Here is a 20,011-nt window from a genome sequence, read left to right as displayed (position 1 = left end):
TCTCCGGGGTCCTCGGATACAATACATATGTAACAAGCTTGGTGCATATGATTTATATGCTCCAGCTTGAGGGGGAGTATTGAATATCATATTAGAGATATAGGCTGTATATAAGTTATTCTGAGAGATATAGGTTTTATATAAGTTATTCTATTTTGATATAGTTTCTGTTTTTAGATATCTGATTCTGTTGTATCTCCTAGTATTAAGGAATTTTATCTCCTAGTATTAAGGGATTTTATTTTTGTACCTATATATATATATATTGACGCTGAGAGATGATTCTCTCAAGGGATTCATCCAAAACACAATCCTTGTCTCACTCCATTCGTGTATTTCAAGTCTATCATAGAAATGATTTATGATATGATGCTATTATTCTATTTTATCCATGAAATTGACACGATGTAGTGATGAAAAGCCTTAATTGTTGTTGTTTAGTTTGCATAAGGATCAACAATGATTTACTAACGTCAAAATACAAGAGCCCGTAGATTCATTACCAGGATTCATTCCAAGCTCATACATTCGGGCAAGAATTTTCTTCTGCATGTTTAACTGTTGATCCAACCAGCTCTGTGGCAGGGGTCCACCCCATCTAGAAAAAATTACACAATCATTCACACTCTAAATATTGAGCTGGGCTGCTAGAACCAGAATTATTACGAAACTTTAGACAGAGAAAAAGAGTTTTTCCTAGAAGCATTAAACTTGAGAAATTTATAATGAAACTGAAAAGTCTTGGCCACTACATATACATTTTGTAAGTTTTCAACCCTAATTATTTAGGCTAAAATTGAAAGGTACTTTGTGCCTAGTGTAAACTCAAGATAAAGTGCAAGTAGTTTTCTAATTTAAAAGTTTTTTTTGTACCTACAACAGATTTGAACTTTTATTAGAAATTTTAACACTAAATTGTAAATAAGGGTATTTTCAGAAATTGATATTGTGACCAAAAGGTACTGTTTTTTCTTTTTTTTTTTCATTTCTTTTTTCCCCCTCAACCACTATATTTGTGGTAAACATAATAAGAAATTACTGAACCTAGAAATATAAACATATAATATGAATAATCTAAGTCAAACAAGAAGACCAGGAATTTGGTTACCACTCACCCATGCAAATTTCCCATTCGCGACCATGCAAGAAATGCGGGGCCTCCAAAGAAATCATCCAAATCAGAAGTGCTCATGTTAAATTTCTCCTGGAGAATAAATATAAAGTCAGCCATATGATAAATTCTTTAAACAGAATTGAACAATATTCAAGATTACTAAGCTACAGATAATGATTATTTGAATAAAAAATTCTATTACAGAACTATGGGCCAAAATCGATTTTCACATTGTTAACTCATTACTTGCAATAAATGGTCTAGAGAGATGAAAGTTGCTAGCAGTAAAGGTTCTAAGAGTTATATGCTAAAAAGGAAGAAGGCCATTAGAGAACTAAGTCTCAAATCAAATCTGACTGAACTTGAACATTTTCTATATCCTATAAGATGGCAGATTACTCTATACATCTCCTGCCGTTATTAGATCATAATATGTATTATCTAAAACCACACTCAAATTGATGTTAACAGATCATAGCTTGCTTGCAAAGCCAGTGTCTTAAGAGAAGAGCCACAAAATTCCATGCAATAAGATAACGCATGTAGTTGTTCATGGCAAATATATAAACTGCTAGATATATAGAAGAATTCTTATGCCTCCTTCTCAAAGGTTTTTCTTTGAGACACTTGGTGTGGTTCTTTATAAGGTATCATAAACTCTGACTATGCGCCGATGCGATCATTGCTGATAATTTAAATTAAACTTATTTACAAGATATAGTATATGTATGTTAGCTCATGCTTTAAGCCCGAAGAGCTCTGGCAGTATTACATGAGATGTGAAGGAGATGGAAAATAATAAATTGGTCATCACCTAATAACTGTGCCTTTCAAATATTTATTGTTTTGCATAAACCATAAATTCAAGGAAACGGTTATGCTCTTTAGGATATGCATTTTTTTCACTGCTCAAGCTTTCCGTAAATTAAAAACGAAAATGACTATTCGTAGTACCCTAAACCCGTATTTAAAGAACTTTTCTGACAATATAACATCTAGAACTTGTCAGATGGTGCATATTTGAAAGTTGATTTTGAAGATTAAAGTCATTTTCAGAAAGTTCCAAAGCGACAAAATGATGTCATAATGCCAAACTTATCCCAAAAACTATTTAACGCATTTGGGTAGGAATACTAACCTGAAACACTTTCTGCCATATAGTCTCTTGACCTGTAAATGCGAGTGGTAGGTTGATACCCTGCAGAGCCATCCAGTCAATCTCCTTCTCCCATCTATTCCAATCCCACCAGGCAAACGAATCTTCCAAAACGAAATTAAAATAAGATCACATGGAAACAAAATGTTCTATTGTAAAACCATGATGCTCAAAGAGGTAAGCTTACAGCTAGATGTAACAGCATTTTGGTAATAGCTCCATGGAACAGGCCTCGGAATCAAGATCCCAGCCTCCTGAACACGTGGAAGAAATCCCACCTTAGGCACCGAAGATAGTTGCGAGCCACCAGTTTTGTCCCATGATATATGTGAGCCACACCGTTGCTTTAAATACCAGTGTAGACCAGTCACAATGTCCACTCCAGTAGTCCCAGCTATACTGTTGAGGACTGAAAATCATTATTCATCTAACCATTTTAAAATCTTTAAGCAAGATTATCATAATGCATTAAGCTTAGTTACCTTAGTTGAGAGTTAATTTTCTTTAGTTGAGAGTTAATTTTCTGGCTCAACCTATTAGTTATAACAAAACACACTTAAGTTTGTTATTGATTTGTTACTTACTTTTCCATGTGCCCATGTATGAAAGCCATATATAGTATTTTGGGTGAAAATCACTAGCTAAGGGTCCACTAAAGTTCAACTAATCTTATTCAAGTTAGCTTAGCTTATTATGAGGTAATTCTCCCAGCATTAAGTCTTCTATATTTCGAAAACCTTGCCCAAGAACTAGTACTGAACCATTTGAACCAACCAATTATTATAGTCACCTCCTCCCTCAGTTCTAAAAAAGTCTGTTTAGCCAAATTGGTTCTGTAAAAAGAATCATGTATCTCGATCCAATTTGTATCCAAATATATTAAATTTACCCGTATCCTTTTGTCCAAAATAGATTTATTTTGAAACGGAGTAAGTATAGTCTTAGACCCCAGTAGACAACCACAACTGCAACTACTGCAATATCACAGTTTTAATTTGATTTTCTTCCCTTTTTGATTGCGAGACAACAGCAAGTGCAACCTAAAACCACAACACAGAATTTCCAATCATGAATATTGCAAATGAAATCTAAAAATTCAAAAGTAGCATACAGTATTTGAGGATCCCCGGCTTGTGTGTAAGCAGGATGGTTTTTTACTACAAAGCAATAGTCACTGCCGCATTCATCCTGTAAATGAGAAAATTATATAACTAACTATTTCAGTCAATTGGATAAACTACGAAAATGGTATTCGTTCATATTGCTGGCGAAAATCACCCAAAAGATATGAATAGTAAATAAGCTTTAGAAATACAAAATGCGTTTTCAGAAACGATGAGATCTGTTTCTAAAGTTTGATGATTTTACGACAACTGAATTTTTTTATGATCCACATTTTTTAAAAATTTAAAAATACTTTAGAAATCTTTTCATTTTTGTATGCACCTTCTAACTAATTATTTAAATATTTCTATACAAATTTGAATCAAATGCACTGCTAAATACAAAATGCGTTTGCCAATTAAAAATATATACCTTATTTGTTTCGAGATTATTTGTATCATTTTGCTAGTTTACCCTAGTCAGTTCAAAAATGAAAAGAAAAATGAGTAATTGGGATTACCTTGGAGATAATTCGGAAGTGGAAGCTCGAGGAGTGGGAAGGGAGGAGGCGGAGGAGGACGGCCGCAGCAGCGGCTTCCTGGACGGAAGGGGGAGCCCTCTGGCGGTCCTGGATTCGGAGTAGGCGAGAGATGGAGTCGACGCCGGCCGTGGAAGAGAGAGCTGGGTTTGGGAACCAAAGACTTTGGAGTATGATGAGAAAAATGGCGGGAAAACATGGGAGCATGTTGGGGTTCATTAGTTGGTTTTGGGAGGTTGGTAAAGAAGGCTTTTGCGAATAGAAGAAGAGGAAGAAGAAGCGTATTTGAGGAAGGAGGTTCCATGAGGAAACAGGATAAAAGTATTCAATTTGGAGGCCGGCAGAGAGACGACACAAGAGTTGTTAACTGTGGAAGCTGATGTTTCAGCTACTAAGAGGAGTTCGTTTGTCCGTTTTTCTATTGCCAGAAAACTAGTTTTTTATTAGAAAGTAGAAACACATGAATGCTTGCCAACCAAGTATCTTGCTACGCATCCAAGTTTTTTTTTACGGTCAAGTTTAGTTTAAATCCAACAAAAATAAGTTTTTCATTCTTTTATAGTTGTTATTGCTGTTGCTTCTTTTCTTTTTCTTCATCCTCTTTATAGTGATTTTGCAACATTGTGTTTCTTCTTTATTTGATTTTTTCTTATTTTTATTTTTTTTTAGAGAATAAAACAAGAAAAATCATAAGGTAAAAAAACAGAGATGAATAAAAAAAGAAGAAAATGATGAAGAAGAAAAACAGGAAGAGTTTTGAGTTATGCATAATTTTTCAGGAAATAATTTCGGTGCATTCTAAATTTAAAATAAGGTACACTTTTGGTCTGTGCTTGGTTTGAACTTAGTTTGTTTGTGTATCGTCATCATTAAGTACTTTCCGTGCATTCTGGATTTAAATAAGGTGTACTTGATCTGTGCTTGTTTAGAACCGAATTTGTTTGTGTATCATTAAGTAATTTCGGTGCGTTCTGGATTTAAATAAAGTGCACTTTTAATCTGAACTTGTTTTAAACTAAGTTTGTTTGTGTGTCATTGTCATTAAGAATTTTGGTGCATTCTGGATTTTAAATGTATGTATAAAAAGAAGACGACGATGGTCATGACAATAACGATAACAATGATAATAATGACGATGGAGGAGGAAGAGGAGGAAAATAAAGGAGGAGATCGAAAAAATTCAAATGAAAAAAAAGGAGATGAAGGTGGTGGTGTGGTGGTAATGACGATGACGATAATGAAAGAAAGATGAGAAAAAATAAGGAGGAGGAGGAGGAGGAGATGGAGATGCAGCAGGGGTGTAAGAAGGAGGAGAAGGTGTGGTGGTAATAACTGAAAGGTTTCTGAGATTGATGAGAATGCTTTCACAGCAAGAAAGCAGAGAATGCTAATTATGCAGAAAAAACAGAATGTTGGAAGAAGAAGCACAGTTATTGAACTAATCAGAAGGCAAAAGAATGTATGTTTTATAAATGAGACTTAAAAAATGGAATTTACCCATTCTCATACTCATGGCCTATCAATATATACACACATGAATACACACTCATGGATTTCAAGAAACTCCAGACCAGTAACTAACTCTAATGCCCATAAATTAACTCACATTTAATTCACAACATCTCTAACTAACTATAAAGAATTTACATCCTTACCCTTGACATCCCCCTCAAAATCATAATTGGTCTTCTCACAATTCTGAGTTTGCTTTTCCATTTCTCAAAGGATACCGATGTCAAAGGTTTAGTTAGTATATCAGCCCTTTGTTCAGCTCCTGGGATATGTATCACATGTACCAAGTTTTTCTGCACTCTATCTCGAACAAATTGAATGTCAAGCTGAAAATGCTTGGTTTTATCATGAAAAACAGGGTTGGCCGTGAGCAACACAATGCTCAAATTGTCACAGAAAATCGAAAGGACACTGGCTAATTCCACATTCAGCTGTGTCAACAACCCTTGAATCCAAATGATCTCCGCTTGGCAAGATGCTAGACTCCTAAACTCAGCCTTAGTTGATGACCTGCTGATCGTCAATTGTTTTCTGCACATCCAAGACACCAAATTAGGACCAAGAAAGACGCAAAAACCAGACACAGACCTCCTGTCCTCCAAATCAGAGGCCCAGTCTACATCAGAAAACTCATAAATTCTGAAGTCTCTGCTTTTGTGGAATATCAACTATTGATCTTTAGTGCCCTGCAAGTATATAAGCAACCTTTTTACAGCCTTTTAGTGAGCAAGAAGAGGTCTATGCATAAATTGACTCACTCTACTCACTGCAAATGCCAAATCTGGCCTTGTCACAGTGGCATACTGCAGACTCCCTACCACTGATCTGTAAAGCTTCGGATCATCAAATTCTTCGAAACCTCTAGCAGTTAATTGTAGAAAAGATACCATAGGAGTTACCATAGCCACACCAACTTTAGAGAGTAGATCACGTATATACTTGGTCCTAGACAAGTGCAAAGCTCTTGTATCAATTTTTAAAATTTCAACGCCTAAAAAGTAACTCAAATCTCCTAAATTCTTTAAAGAGAAGATGTTGTGAAGTTGCTGCATTAATCCAACTATTGTAGATTGATTATTACCTATAACAATCACATCATCAACATAACACAATATAAAAATAACATTATCTGTTTCAGTTCTAATAAAAAGAGAATTATCAGACTTAGCATTTTAAAACCCAAAAGTTGCTAAAGTGCTACTTAATTTAAGAAATTACTCTCTTGGAACTTGTTTAAGATCATAGAGAGACCTATCTATTAGTAATATATTAAAACAGAATACAAGATAGTCTCTAGATGTATTGTTAGTCTCCTTGCTTCCTATCATGATTCTAGATTCATTCTTAGACTTTGACTCTTCTTTTTTCAACTACAACAAAAAACAAAAAAAAAACTATGAATATCATAATGAAACCTCCCATTAAAATTATGAAACGTTACAAGGAATAAAATTCAATTTAAATTAATGTAAAAATTTCACCTTAAGCTCCCATTAAATTTTTGAAACGTTACACCTATTTAATGTACAATTACCATATCCTACATTGATCTTAAGGTCACATTACAAGGAAAAAAAAAAATTCTTAAGATGCCACTAAAATTATCAAATGTTACAAGAAACCAAAATTAAATGTAAAAATTCTTTTAAGATTCACAAAAGTTAGAATAATCAATCTACTTTAAATATAATTAAAAATAACATAATTATATATTATGTAATAAGATATTACAACGGCTACTATAACGATCATTTGAACGGTCACAAATAACAAAGAACAATATAAATATATACTATTTTATTTACACAAATTTATAAAATCTAATAAAAAACCATTATGTAAAAATTATTATTCAAATTCTCCGTGCATGGTGCAGGTCAAAATCTAGTTTAATTAATTTGCAAACAAGAGTTTAAGGTTGTATTTCAAATCCCTTTGTTTGTCTCATATAAATAGTTTGGTATAAATCCCCATTTAAAAAAGCATTATTAAAGTCATATTGTCTAATAGTCCATCCTCTAGTCAGTGCTACACTTAACATAATTCTAATAATTGTAGGTCTTATGACTGGACTAAAGACTTGACCAAAATCAAATACTTCAGTTTGATCAAAGCCTTGTGCCACAAGTCTGGCCTTGTATTTTTGTATCTTTGGTAACCTTTTAACAGCATACATCCACTTTGAACCTATCACTTTTGCATTAGGTGGAGCCTCAACCAAGGTCCATGTATTAGTTCTCATAAGAGCCTGGTATTCCTCTTGCATAGCAGCATATCAATGTGGTATTTTAAGAGCCACAGCTGCATTTTTAGGAGGACTTTCAATAGACAAGTCTGAACTTCCAACAGTAGAGTGAAGTTTTGGCTTTAACTTTCCTGTTTTTGACCTTGTGGTCATGAGGTGTTGATTCTGAACCTCAATAGTAGCAGGTGATTCAAGATTCTGTTGAGCAATATTTTGTGAAGTAGTAGGAGGTGCAGAAAGAGGTAGCTATTTTTCAATACCAGTGATTGGAATGATATCTGAACTTGTACTTTGAGAAGTAGAGGGTGGTGATTCTTTTATTAAATCACTAGGTACATCACTAGTTGTTGATGCTGCAGACTTAGTTAGTACCAATAGTTGGTCTATCTGAAATAATACTTGAATCAGAAGAATTATTTGAAGTGTGAATTGAAGGTATGGTAGTAGAATTATGAGTGTTTAAAGTATTGCTATTAGCTAATTTAGGTAGACACTTATACACTTTATGATCAATAGCATATCCTAGAAATAAACATTTGTGGGACTTATAATTAAATTTGTTCTTGTTATAAGGAGTTATTAAGGGATAGCAGGCTGAACCAAAGGTTCTTAGAAGAGTATAATCAGGTTCTTTGGTAAACAGAACCTCATATGGAGATTTATCTTGGAGAGTTGGAGTAGGTAATCGATTTATAAGATAAGGTTGTAACTACAACCTCATCCCAATAAGTGAGTGGCAATTTGGCTTGAGAAAGCATAGCCAAACTTGTCTCCACAATATGGCGATGCTTTCTCTCCACTCTACCATTTTGCTCATGTGTGTAAGGAGAAGTGTATCTATGAGAAATATCTTGCTCTGCTAAGTATGAAATAAAGATGTTTGAGGTGAATTCATCTCCATGATCAGTCTGAAATTTCTTAATTTTACGTCCAGTAAGATTTTCCATTAGAGATTGAAATTGTACAAAGGCAGTAAAGACTTGAGATTTCGAGTGCAGTAAGTACAAGCATGTGTATTTTGAAAAAGCATCAATAAAAGTCACATAGAATCTATAACCTAAGTGAGAGCTATATGGTGATGGTCTCCAAACATTAGAGTAAACAAGCTGTAGAGGTGCTGTATAGACAGTAGAAGACTCGGGAAAAGGCAATTTATGATGTTTAGCATGAACACAATGAGAACAAATATTATTCATATCAAATTGTTTACTTGAAGAAGAAATATTACACAAATTCATAACCAAATGTACAATTCTAGTTGAGGCATGGCCTAAACGCCGATGTCAAAGATTATTGTAAGTCAGATCTACACTAAACACACAGGGAATAGAACTAGGAGTGAGATTTGAAGGACTTTGAACATTGAAGAATCTGTATAGACCACCTCTACGATAGCCTTGTAAAAGTATCTTCTTGGAGTGTTGGCATTTCATTAAACAAATGTAAGCATGAAATTCAAAGAATACAGCATTGTCTTCACAAAATTTTGATACACTAACTAGATTCTTGGTCATTTGTGGTGAGTGAATTAATTGTTGAGGATTAAAGAAACGATTTGTATCTAAAGCATGTAAAATTGAATTACCAATGAGAGATTAACAAACCTTTGCCATTGTCTACGATAACCTGTTCAGGACCATTATAGTCTGTTTTTGAAAGGAGGTTGTCAGCATTGGGTGTGATATGGTGTGAAGCACCAGTGTCTGGATACCATGTTGGATCAACAAGAGATGTTGGAGCAACCATGTAAGCAGATGGATTGTGGAAGGCAGGGGTTGGATGGGGGAATTGACGATGAACCAAAAACTTGTGAAGCAGATGAAGACGGCAAAGTCTTTGTTGAGGGAGGCCTAAAAGATTGATTCTGGGATTGAGAAGGGGGTGGAAACTGTTGATCAAACCTATGGAAACAATGCCAAGCTATATGACCAAATCTGTCACAAACCTGGCATTGAGGCCTTGGTGAGCTATAGTTGAATCTGCCATCTCGAGATATTCTTCCACCTCTGCCTCTACGGTTGTAGTTGGCACGACCAGAGGTGAAGGAATTGGAGAAAGAGCTTTGTGCAAGATGAGCCTGAGGGAGCAAAGTATCTGGGTTCTGAAACTGCTATAACATATCATCATGTGACATAGTGATGGTTTCTATCTCACTTAAAGAATAGAGTTCAGGTTTGGAATTGATCATAGTAAGAACATGATATTCAGAATTTAAACCAGCAAGAAGGGCATCATATGTTCTTCTGATGTGAGTGGACTCCCAAGAGCAGCCAAAGAATCAGTAACTTCTTTAATCTTTGAATGTATTGTGTTGCTGTTAATCTGTTCTTCTTGATATTCTTGAGGCTAGCTTTTTGAGTTGCTTGATCTTGTATTTGGTGCTTTTAGTAAAGTAATCCTCGATCCTATTCCAGATTTCATAAGCAAATTGGCTGCCAACCATCTTGTTGGAGAAAACTTCCTCCATTGAAGCCAACAAGAAGGAAATGATGTTGTAATCTTCCTGGCGCCATTGCTTGTACTGTGCAAATTCTTTACCTGAAAGTCAATCTTGATCTGATGAAAATTGAGGAGGAATGGATTGTTGAAGATGGCTCTCTAAATCTTGTCCTCTAATTGCTTCCAATGCCTGCTGCTGCCATGTTCGATGGTTGTTTTCACCTAACTTGTTGCTAATGGCATTCTGAAAGGATTGTGGTGTAAAAGATGAACTATTCGGAAGAGGAGTATTGGGTGTAGATTATGAAAATTCATTTGTGATGGAAGAAGCCATGGATCAATAACCTTTGGCTCGTGATACCAAGAAAGGTTTTTGAGATCGATGAGAATGCTTTCACAGCAAGAAAGCAGAGAATGCTAATTATGCAAAAAAATAGAATGTTGGAAGAAGAAGCACAATTGTTATTATTCATGATTGAACTAATTAGAAGGCAAAAGAATGTATGTTTTACAAATGAGACTTAGAAAATGGAATGTACCCATTCTCACACTCATGGCCTATCAATATATACACATATGAATACACACTTGGATCTCAAAACAAGGGGAAACAAGGGGGAAGATTTAAATGCAGAGACAGGTGACATGGCATTTTTGCTCTCTTAGAGAAATGCTCTACGCTTTTGCATGACTAGAATATACATAACATTCGAACAACTCCAGAAGCCTCCAAGGAAATCAAGTAGAAAGATAATATTTAAGACATTACTTTCTCCTTCAAAAACAAATGCACCAACATAGCAACCTCTTTTACTAGCAAAAACCGACAGACCATGCAGCCAAAATAGGGTAATATCTATACCAAATAGAGACATGGCCCTTCACGCTGTATCATAGAGTGTTCTAATACCAGTTCTGAGAAAACTTTGCATCAAAAGAGAGGTCAACCTTACAAATGTTCTTGCCATTGATGTGTTTGGATATGCACACAACAACTATGGCCCTTGCAACCTCAGCTGAATTGGTTGGTCCTGAATTGTCATATCTTCACTGAAAATTTTCACGAAAGTTGTAATAAATGTTAAAAAGCGTCAAAATTTGAAATGACATTATTAGTGTAAAGATAAAAAAGTTACTCCTTCCATTTCAAAATAAGTGACAATTTTGGAATAGTGCCATATTTTGAAATATCGATGTATCAGTTTGTCTGAATTGACCGTTATTTTGAACCAGAAGAAATAAAATAGAAATATAAATTATGTGACTAATGTCTTAAAAATTGCTTATGATTTATGAAAGCGCCTCAAATTTGGGAAATCAAATTCATTGTGTTATGAAATTATTAACTGAAGTAACAAACTAAATTTAAGTGCGAGAAAAATGATACCCTTACAACAACAACAACAACAACAACAACAACAACAATAATAATAATAATATCCGATAAGTTCGATGAACAAATAGGAGGACTAGCATGCATTATTTAAATTGTAGAAGTCATACAATTTACCTATAGAAATAAGTTCCATCCAAGATCCTTCAACTCTTTATTATTCAAAACTTCCAACATGGCGTTCGGCATCATCTGCTACATTACCCTGTTGCATCATACTTATCAGAAACCATGGCACTGGAGTATGAATTATTAAAAATTCATTATTTTAGATTTACTATAATATGAATGCCAAAACTGAGAGTATAGTGATAGACACAGAGAAGGGAACACGTGAAGAATTTACTTGAAAGAATTAATAACCTGCACCAGGGTATTAATAGCAGCTCACTCAATGTGAGCTTTCTGATAGGTGTTTTGGCTTTATCATCAATGCAAACCACCACGCTCACCTCACGAAACTGTTAACACAATGAAATTGACTAGCTGCTTTTTTGACGCTCCTCTTGCCATTGCAAAACTTCTATCATTGTACCTAAGATCAACTGTTTACTTAGCTTACTTTCACAAGAACATGAGAGGAGGAAAAAAGAAAAGAAGTGACAACATAAGATGGGATTAAATAATTCAGAAAGCATCACTACCATCACAATCAACACTTAATCCAATTCCCATTCAGAATTCCTCATAAGTCATAAATAGAACTTTTTAATTATATTCTAGAAATTAAAAAAAGAAGCTGCTCTGACCAAAGATACTGCCTTAGTAGTAAACAACTTCTACACGTCAAATGTAATTATAATAGTTATAATCTACTAAAATTAGGAGGTTGGATAACCCACTTCCTGAAACCCATACAATGTCCCCCCCAAAATAGAAAATGTTCACGGCCTCCCAATTGGCAACACCTGTCTTCTTCTGTTTTGGCTTCAAAGTTCAAACTGAAATGAAACAAAATGCAATTAGTTCAGTGGATAAAGGAGTGAGAAGTGGCTTGAGGGAGAACTTTCTCGCACAAATTTGAGTATAAACAAATCAATGGCTAATCCCTCTTTTCATCTCAGTCCCTCTGTTGATCCTTCTTGAACAAAAACAAGCACATTGGTGTCCCCTTTCCTCTCGTAACCACCCTTCTCTTTTCCAACCCTCTCCTTTCCTCTCTGGTTTCGCTTGAGGATGCATTCTGAGACCAGAAGCCAAAAAGGTGACATCATACCCTTCATCCATTTTTCAATTTCAATTCGGATTCAATCAAAAAGCAAAGAAAGTAAAAAGCTTGCAAGTCAGAAGAGACTTGAGAGAAGGTTGATGCCAAAAAAAGGGGTTCAGGGTCCCCTCTCCTCGGCACCACCAAACCACAACATCCCACTGGCATAACTCACTGTCACCAGATCAGAAAGCATCAGATCAGTAGAATCGATTTCGGCGTCTCACGGCTGCTGATGGTATGTTTCTTACTCAGCATTCCCCCTTTCTCCTTTTCCATTTTCTATGTTTCCCTTTTCACGGGATAGGTGCTCATTTGAAGGTTCTTGCAACTTTCTGAGCTTCTAAATACTAAGTTAATATTGTAAAGGGATAATACTTTGGAAGGGTTTACACTACTAACACAACCTTGAAGGTGATTTTTCTGACTATCTTTGCAGCACTATGTGTGCAAATATCTTATTTTCATAGCCATTCGATCCCTATTTCCATGAATCCACTCACCCACGCATAGCCATGGCTACCTTGCTATTGGACATTGACATGGACACACGGGGCACAAAACAGACAATGACACAGCAAATTCCAAAAATTATAGGACACCAACACGACAAATACACACATACATAAGATTTACAATATCTCCAGATTTTCATAGATGTCAAACAATTAATTTCCATAAATTTTTTAGATCCCTCTGGAAAGAAAGAGTATTATTGACCTATGCCATATATATTACCTGTTTCTAAGTTCCCTCTAGGACACCTGGGGAATCATTTCTATTAGCATTTCATAGAACATATAACATGAGACACTTGTATAATAAATAAATGAATAACAAGAAAAACATTGGTCATGCCAGATTGTATTCAGGTTGTTTCCTTTCATGTTTTCGACATGCTCATTCGCATATGTTTTCCACATGTTTTCAACAAAAAATAATTTGAACATGGACATGTAAGGACGCGTGGGTATTCACCGTATTTTGGTATCATGTCAACAGATACACCATTACCTTGATATAGCTGTACTTCATAGCAATAGGCAATAGTATAATACTAAAGAACTATCAAACATGTTAATCTCAACTGAAAGAAAATGTTTTGGAATTTAAGAAAAAACAAGCAGCCTGTATATATAAATTGAAGCTTTATGAGCAGTCACTGGCATATTTGAAGCAATAGCCATTAGTTTTGTATGCTGCAATGTCATTGTATGATGTGGGAAGTTCACCATAACCTAAAGTAATCATAAATTTGACCAATAATAAATTACTGCAAACGTTCCAATATAAATTACTAAATAGAAAAATTAGCTCTTCTATTTCATTCCTACATTCACAACAGCCAACATAGATAACAGCATCATAGTTAAAATACTGCCAATAAAGGAGGAAGGATAAATAATAAATCTAAATTAATACTTACATACTGTTATCGGTGTGCTGATATATTCAGGATAAGTAAATTGAATGGCCCTTCAAGAAGAAATTGGATGCATGTTAAGCATAAGAGCTCAACAAACTGCAGCAATGTCTGATAGGTCTTCAGAACTGGATGAATATGAAAGTACGTTCTGTTCCGATTCAGATTTGGTATAAACTTTTTCTTTTGCTTCTTCACCTTCAGTTTGTGCATCTAAGATTGATGAGTGCAACACCTTTGCAGATAATAATCCTAAACCTCTCATCTTAGACAACAAGTTCAAAGTAGAAAAGTATGTCTCTGATCCACATGGAAGTTTAGATATGTTTAATAAATTCCTGTAACTCAATTCTACCCTAAAATCAATCATCTCTTGTAGCATTACTTTCATCATTTGAAGATTTTTTTCTCTGCAAAATACATAAATCATCAGATTAAATGTATGACCATCAGGTCTAAGACCATTCACCTTCATCTGGTCATACATTGCACGGGCCTCTTGAATTCTTCCACATCTAAGTAGTGCATATATGCCAACTCCGAATGCTACACCGTCAAGTGGATATTTTTTCAATACTGCAAATCTAAAAACATCAGCAGCCATGTTATATTTACGAACCTTGACAAGCCCTCCTATTATCACAGTATGGATGTGAGCATCAACATCAGGGTAACTCATGGCAAGACCACGGTAAACATTAACTGCTTCTTCAATTCTTCTCGAAGCACAAAGTCCAGTCAGTAATCCAGCAAAAGTATAGTTATCTGGTGTAAAACCTTTATCAACCATATTATTATAGAGTTCAACTGCATGAGAGGGAAGTCCAGCCTTAACAAAAGAGCATAAAAGTGCATTACATAGCACTAAATCAGTATCTACATATCCACAGACTAGTTTGGGTAGTAGATTAAACTTGGGTAATAGATAAAACTTTCCCGAAAGACAAATTGCAGACAACAATGAAGTAAAGGTATAAGAATCAGGTTTTAGATTTTGTTTTGACAAACCGGCAAAAACTTCAACTGCATCCTGATACCTTCCAACCTTTGAAAGGCAATCAATTAATACATTACAAAGAATTAAATCCGGATTTTGGTCAGTAGATAACATGATCTTTAACAAATCTATCGCTTCAGTGACCATGCCAGATTGCATAAATGCCTTGAACAAGATTGTATATGTCACAACATTAGGGGAACAACCACTTCCAGCCATTTTCAAGAGCAGATTGCGAGCAACATCAAGTCTCCCCACTTTACAATATGTATGGATGAGAATCGTCCAAATGTTAACAGACAGTTCAAACCCTAAAGAAATCATGAGACCCAGCACTTGATACACCTGAAGTAATCCACTCATCCTAGAGAAACAATTGAGAAGCATCTCAAACATGGGAATGCTGGGATAATAGCCCATCCTCAACAGGAGTCGAAACACATAACCGGTGTGAGTAATATCATTTAACTTGGATAGATGACAAAGTGCATAGTTAAAGGTGAAGAAGTTTGGGGCTTGCGTGTGGTGAAAAACCCTCAATGCGAGATTGGGTTGGCCAATTTTAAATAGAACATCCATGAGGATATTACGAGCAAATGTATTAGGTTCGAAGCCCGAAACTTGCATCAGGTTATAAGCCTCAAGCACCATGGGATGCATTTTGCCATGCCATAAAATCCTTAATAAGAGGATGTAAGTTGCACGCTTTGTGACACATCCTATAGTCTCCAACTGAAAAAGAATAACTTGGAGGGTTTTGTAATGGTTGGTGAGACGTTGAAGCACTGGGACCATGTAATCAAGGGCACGGATATCATGAGAGTAATTATAATTAAAATCATTATAGTAATTCTGGCGCTGGGCAGTCCAGATAAAAAAGGAAAGGGTAATCAAGTCAGAGGGGCACCTGGCCACTGTGGAATGCACAACATCAATCCTACTCATAACCGATTCCATTTTGGTTTTTGTTTTAGTTTTGTGTTCATTGATGATGTTACTACTACTGCTGGTGTTGTTGCCACCACCCCACTTCAAACAATGACAGGATGATGCGTAGCAGCGAGACAAGAAGACACGAGCTAGCAGTCTTGTCACTCTCATGACCTGGTGGTGTGGCTTCCTGTTGTGAACAAACAAAGCCCACCTCGTGTGTTTCCAAGCACACATAAGCAAACCTACAAAATACAAAACATATATCATGTCATTCAACATCGTGAATTCACAGGGGGCATTAAAAAAAACTCTGGACAGAAGACATTACATAGCAACAGCGAGAGCAAGCTCAAAGGTTGCAGCCTCGCGGGAGAGACATGTACATATCAACAGCAACGAAGGAGAGAGAAGACTTAGCAGCGGCTGCAGTGAAGAGATGGGTGTAACGCTGAGAAACAAATGGCCGCCATTCAGATATTTTTTTTGTGAAGATGAACATTCCTCTAGAAAAGCCTAAGTCACATCCATAAACCTAAAGAGGGTGCTGAGGAGCAAAACAACTGCAACAACCAGCAGCAATAGGATGAAAAGATACAACCAAAACAAGAATACAAAACATAGATCAATCAACACAAAACAAAGTAACTAGTAATCACCCCTAAACACAAAAAAATCCACTAGCTACAGGCACGGAACAAAAAAGCTTCAATGATCAATTATCCTGTCTTCCCTACCTCGTTTCCAAGGCTCCTTATAAAATGAAATCAGCCTTTACATCTTCCCCACATTCACAGATTCTTTGTTGAATATTTTCTTGTTTCCAATTTTCCATACATTCACTCTCTTTTTTTTGCACATTTTAGCATCGTTGTTCTAAACATGCAACAAAAAACAAAATGACCAAAGAACAGAACGTAAAAGACCCTTCCTGAATTGAAAACAAGACAAATATAACAAAAAAAACTTAAAACTGCTAGAACCTTCCTATTTTCTCTCTTAAAAACAAACTCTTATTTATTACCACTGACCTCCAAATCAAACTATCGCAAAGTGATTAATCTCCTTAGGAAATTAAACAGTACTACACAACACCAGAAGAAAGACCCTTTTATTGAATCTTCATCATTTGATTATCAAGCTAGGAGACAAATTTTGAGTGTTATTGAAAATGTTTTCTGCTCTATTATCTCTCTCGGTTTCTCCAACTTTAGTATACTAGCCCCAAGAAAGGGAAAAGAACAAAGAGAACAACAAATTAAATCAGTTAGTTTTACATACAAATACAATTCATCTAAACCTATTACAAATTGAATCAACCAGTTTTACGTACAAATACAATTAGCATCAATAAATTAAAACAGCAAAAATCCAGTATAAAAAATTAATAAGAATAACTTAGGAAAAAAAAGACTCACCTACCCTACACTGCAGAAGCAGAAAGTCAGAAACAGAGTCAGGTGCGGTTTTCCAACTTGGGGTCGTTTTGCAGTGTTGCACCGTTGCAGAGCAGGCCACCGTCGAGAGAGCGCAGAACTTCGACACGAGCAGGGCAGAGACTGCAGAGGAGCCAACTCGATGACGACGGAGGAAGCAGAAGCAGAGACAGGCGAGGCACGGTGGAGCCAAGGCGGCTGGGACGTCACAGACGGAGAAGGCAGAGGCGAGCAGACACTGGCGGCGGGGGGACGAGGCAGAGGAGCCGGCAAGGGGAGTGACGAGTGACGTCCTCTTCGTTGGCTGCCGTTGTGTTCGGCGGTGAACGTGCGGAACTGCGGTGAGTGAGGTTGAGAGGTGAGAGTCAGTGAATCTGTGATTCTTGGGAGAGAGTGAGCTGAGACTTGAGGTTGTGGATGGCTTAGGGGTTCTGAAAACCGGACCAGTTATCGAACCGCTCTAGTTACTGGTTCAGTAATTCATTGGTTCAACCGTGGTTCAACCGAAAAAACCGTTTTATAATGAACACCTGATTCTATAAAAATTCAATGAATAAAGTAACTGGTTCTAAACACTATTCTGCTGCATTTTTTTACTTATAAAGGGGATCATAAACAACTAGTTCTATGAATAAATAAACTACAATGATGATATGTAATGCCAAAAATAGGCCAATGATGAAATAATAAAGGGTTTCTCTCTTCAATTCTATGTTCAAGCTTGTAGCAAACCAAAATCAACAGAGTAATACCGTTGAAATAGTCTTCCTTCTTAATTCTTATATACCTCAAAGAATTTCCAATAAAATGAAAATTGAACACAATACACAGCTTTAAAACAAAAATAAAACAACACTCAAAAATCAATCACCTCTTCCAAACACAGCCTTAAAACAAAACAGAACAACATTCAGAGTATGAGCATTGACCACAAAAAATTTATTTCTGAAACAGAACAAAAACAGCAGAACAACATTCAGAATTTGAGCATTGAATTGATTTATGAAACAAAACAAAAACAGAAGAACAACATTCAGAGTTTGAGCATTGATAACAAAAAATTGATTTCCGAAACAAAACAAACAATTAACAAAACAATGAAAACAGGAATTTTTTTTCCTTCAGAAAAAGAAAACAATGAAAACATGAAGCATATAATAAATCAATGATCACCAATATCCAGCAAGAATCTCAAAGACAACAATAAATACACAACAACAATTTAGCAAATAAACAAGAACAAGACCTAAATAGAAAATCCAACAAATTAAATCGCAGAAACCTAACAATTTAGCAAATTAAAACAACAGCGCAGCCCAAAAATTTACCAGAACACTAATGCAAGTGGAATCATCATGCTAATATAATATGTTTTCTACAAAGATGCTATTTGTGCAGCTAAAATTTCCTAATTACTAAGATCCAATTATTCTAATTTCACATGCAATCAACTTACTAAATTTCTAAAAGCTAGAAATCATAAAACCAACCCGAAATATGGTTAAAGCATTTCATCAAACGTGTTGAGTGCGGTAAACTTAAAACAAAATAAGAGATTTCAAAGCTTAATATCAATGTCATAGAGAAGAGAACATAACAATTGTATACTTTAATCAGTCTATGAAAAAAATACAAACCACTACCAAATCAAATAATTATTTATTGTAATAGAAATAAGAAGTTGCAGAGTTTGAAGCAGAGTATTGGTGTTGTGTGAGTGTATTGTCTGGTGGCGGGTTTAGGGAACTCACGGCGGCGATAAAAGAGAGCAGTTCGACGGCTAGGTGGAGCGCGCGGGTTGGTCGCAGCGTTTGAAGCAGACCAACGTGGCTTCCAGACGAACGCGAATGCGAACCCGAACGGTGAACGCCGAGCAAACTTGAACAGCGAAGAACGCGAACGAAGACGACGGCTGAACGAAGACGCGAGCGTGAACGGCAAACAAACGGCGGCTGAACAGACAAAGACGACGGACGCCGAGCTCGAGGAAGCAACTGCGATCGGTGACAGCGAACAGGGGTTGAAGACTTGGAGCACGAGGGAAGCTAGATAGACGGACGGATGGCGGCAGTATGCCACTCCTTGCGGCGGTGGTGTAGGCTTACAGTGCTAGGGTTTTTTGGCTGAGTTTCTGTGAATGAAAGATAGGGAGGGAGAAAGGGAGAAAGAAACGAAGGGGCTTCAGAACCAAGGCCCAAGGGTGAAAGTAAGCCAAATTTGACAAAAACGACGCCGTTTCTTTTAAACCAGTCGGCAAGGTTCTGAAAACCGGTTCGAACCGGACGGTTGAACCGGTCGAACCGCTATCAATTACGACTCAGACAGAAGGCAAAACCGGCAAATTTCAAAACCGCCGTTGGATCGTTGAACCGGCTGAGAACCGGTCAATCGAACCAAACCGTGACCCGACCGGTTTTTGAATCTTAACAAAAACGCTGCGTTTCGCTGTGCAGCGATGGCAACCCTAAGTTCCATAACCCCTCTTCCTTCTAGTCTCCAGTAGGGGTGTTCAAATCC

At 36.3% G+C, this 20,011-nt stretch overlaps 2 protein-coding genes across 33 annotated transcripts in view; both read right to left on the bottom strand.

Moving 5' to 3' along the window:
* LOC112741001 (alpha-N-acetylglucosaminidase) overlaps window positions 1-4,335 on the bottom strand; it is a 28,562-nt gene extending 24,227 nt beyond the window's left edge. Inside the window, exons 1-6 of the mRNA XM_072213626.1 lie at window positions 3,895-4,335; window positions 3,382-3,458; window positions 2,458-2,669; window positions 2,253-2,374; window positions 1,116-1,204; window positions 504-598 (exon numbers count right to left, since the gene is read on the bottom strand). Of these exons, the coding sequence (XP_072069727.1) occupies window positions 504-598; window positions 1,116-1,204; window positions 2,253-2,374; window positions 2,458-2,669; window positions 3,382-3,458; window positions 3,895-4,131 (832 nt within the window). The 5' untranslated portion in view covers window positions 4,132-4,335. The remainder of the gene's footprint in view (window positions 1-503; window positions 599-1,115; window positions 1,205-2,252; window positions 2,375-2,457; window positions 2,670-3,381; window positions 3,459-3,894) is intronic.
* Window positions 4,336-5,357: 1,022 nt separating this feature from the next.
* Window positions 5,358-19,713, bottom strand: LOC112740999 (putative pentatricopeptide repeat-containing protein At1g16830). 32 transcript variants are annotated; one of them, XM_072213623.1, is made up of 9 exons: window positions 19,246-19,707; window positions 17,477-17,830; window positions 16,390-16,621; window positions 16,036-16,303; window positions 14,135-15,913; window positions 11,865-12,036; window positions 11,619-11,706; window positions 11,057-11,158; window positions 8,794-10,352 (listed from the first exon to the last, which is right to left on the bottom strand). In XM_072213623.1, the coding sequence occupies exons 4-5, from the start codon at window positions 16,058-16,060 to the stop codon at window positions 14,223-14,225; spliced, it is 1,716 nt and encodes a 571-aa protein (XP_072069724.1). In that variant the 5' UTR covers window positions 16,061-16,303; window positions 16,390-16,621; window positions 17,477-17,830; window positions 19,246-19,707; the 3' UTR covers window positions 8,794-10,352; window positions 11,057-11,158; window positions 11,619-11,706; window positions 11,865-12,036; window positions 14,135-14,222. The 32 variants fall into 32 exon arrangements, with proteins under 32 accessions (XP_072069698.1, XP_029147780.1, XP_072069708.1 ...); XM_072213597.1 differs by lacking the exon at window positions 8,794-10,352 and adding exons at window positions 5,358-6,110; window positions 6,192-6,369 and having other exon boundaries at window positions 14,135-16,303; window positions 17,477-19,707; XM_029291947.2 differs by lacking the exon at window positions 8,794-10,352 and adding an exon at window positions 5,358-5,955 and having other exon boundaries at window positions 14,135-16,303; window positions 17,477-18,030.
* Window positions 19,714-20,011: the final 298 nt, after the last annotated feature.

Source organism: Arachis hypogaea, chromosome 14 (assembly GCF_003086295.3).
Source record: "Arachis hypogaea cultivar Tifrunner chromosome 14, arahy.Tifrunner.gnm2.J5K5, whole genome shotgun sequence".
Lineage (NCBI taxonomy): Eukaryota > Viridiplantae > Streptophyta > Magnoliopsida > Fabales > Fabaceae > Arachis > Arachis hypogaea.
Note: the sequence above shows the minus strand (reverse complement) of the source record. Positions and strands in the feature narration are given on the sequence as shown.

What these genes read in the sequence shown, in the direction of transcription:
- LOC112740999 (XM_072213597.1), bottom strand. Translation starts at nt 16,295, where the DNA reads ATGTGTGCTTGGAAACACACGAGGTGGGCTTTGTTTGTTCACAACAGG.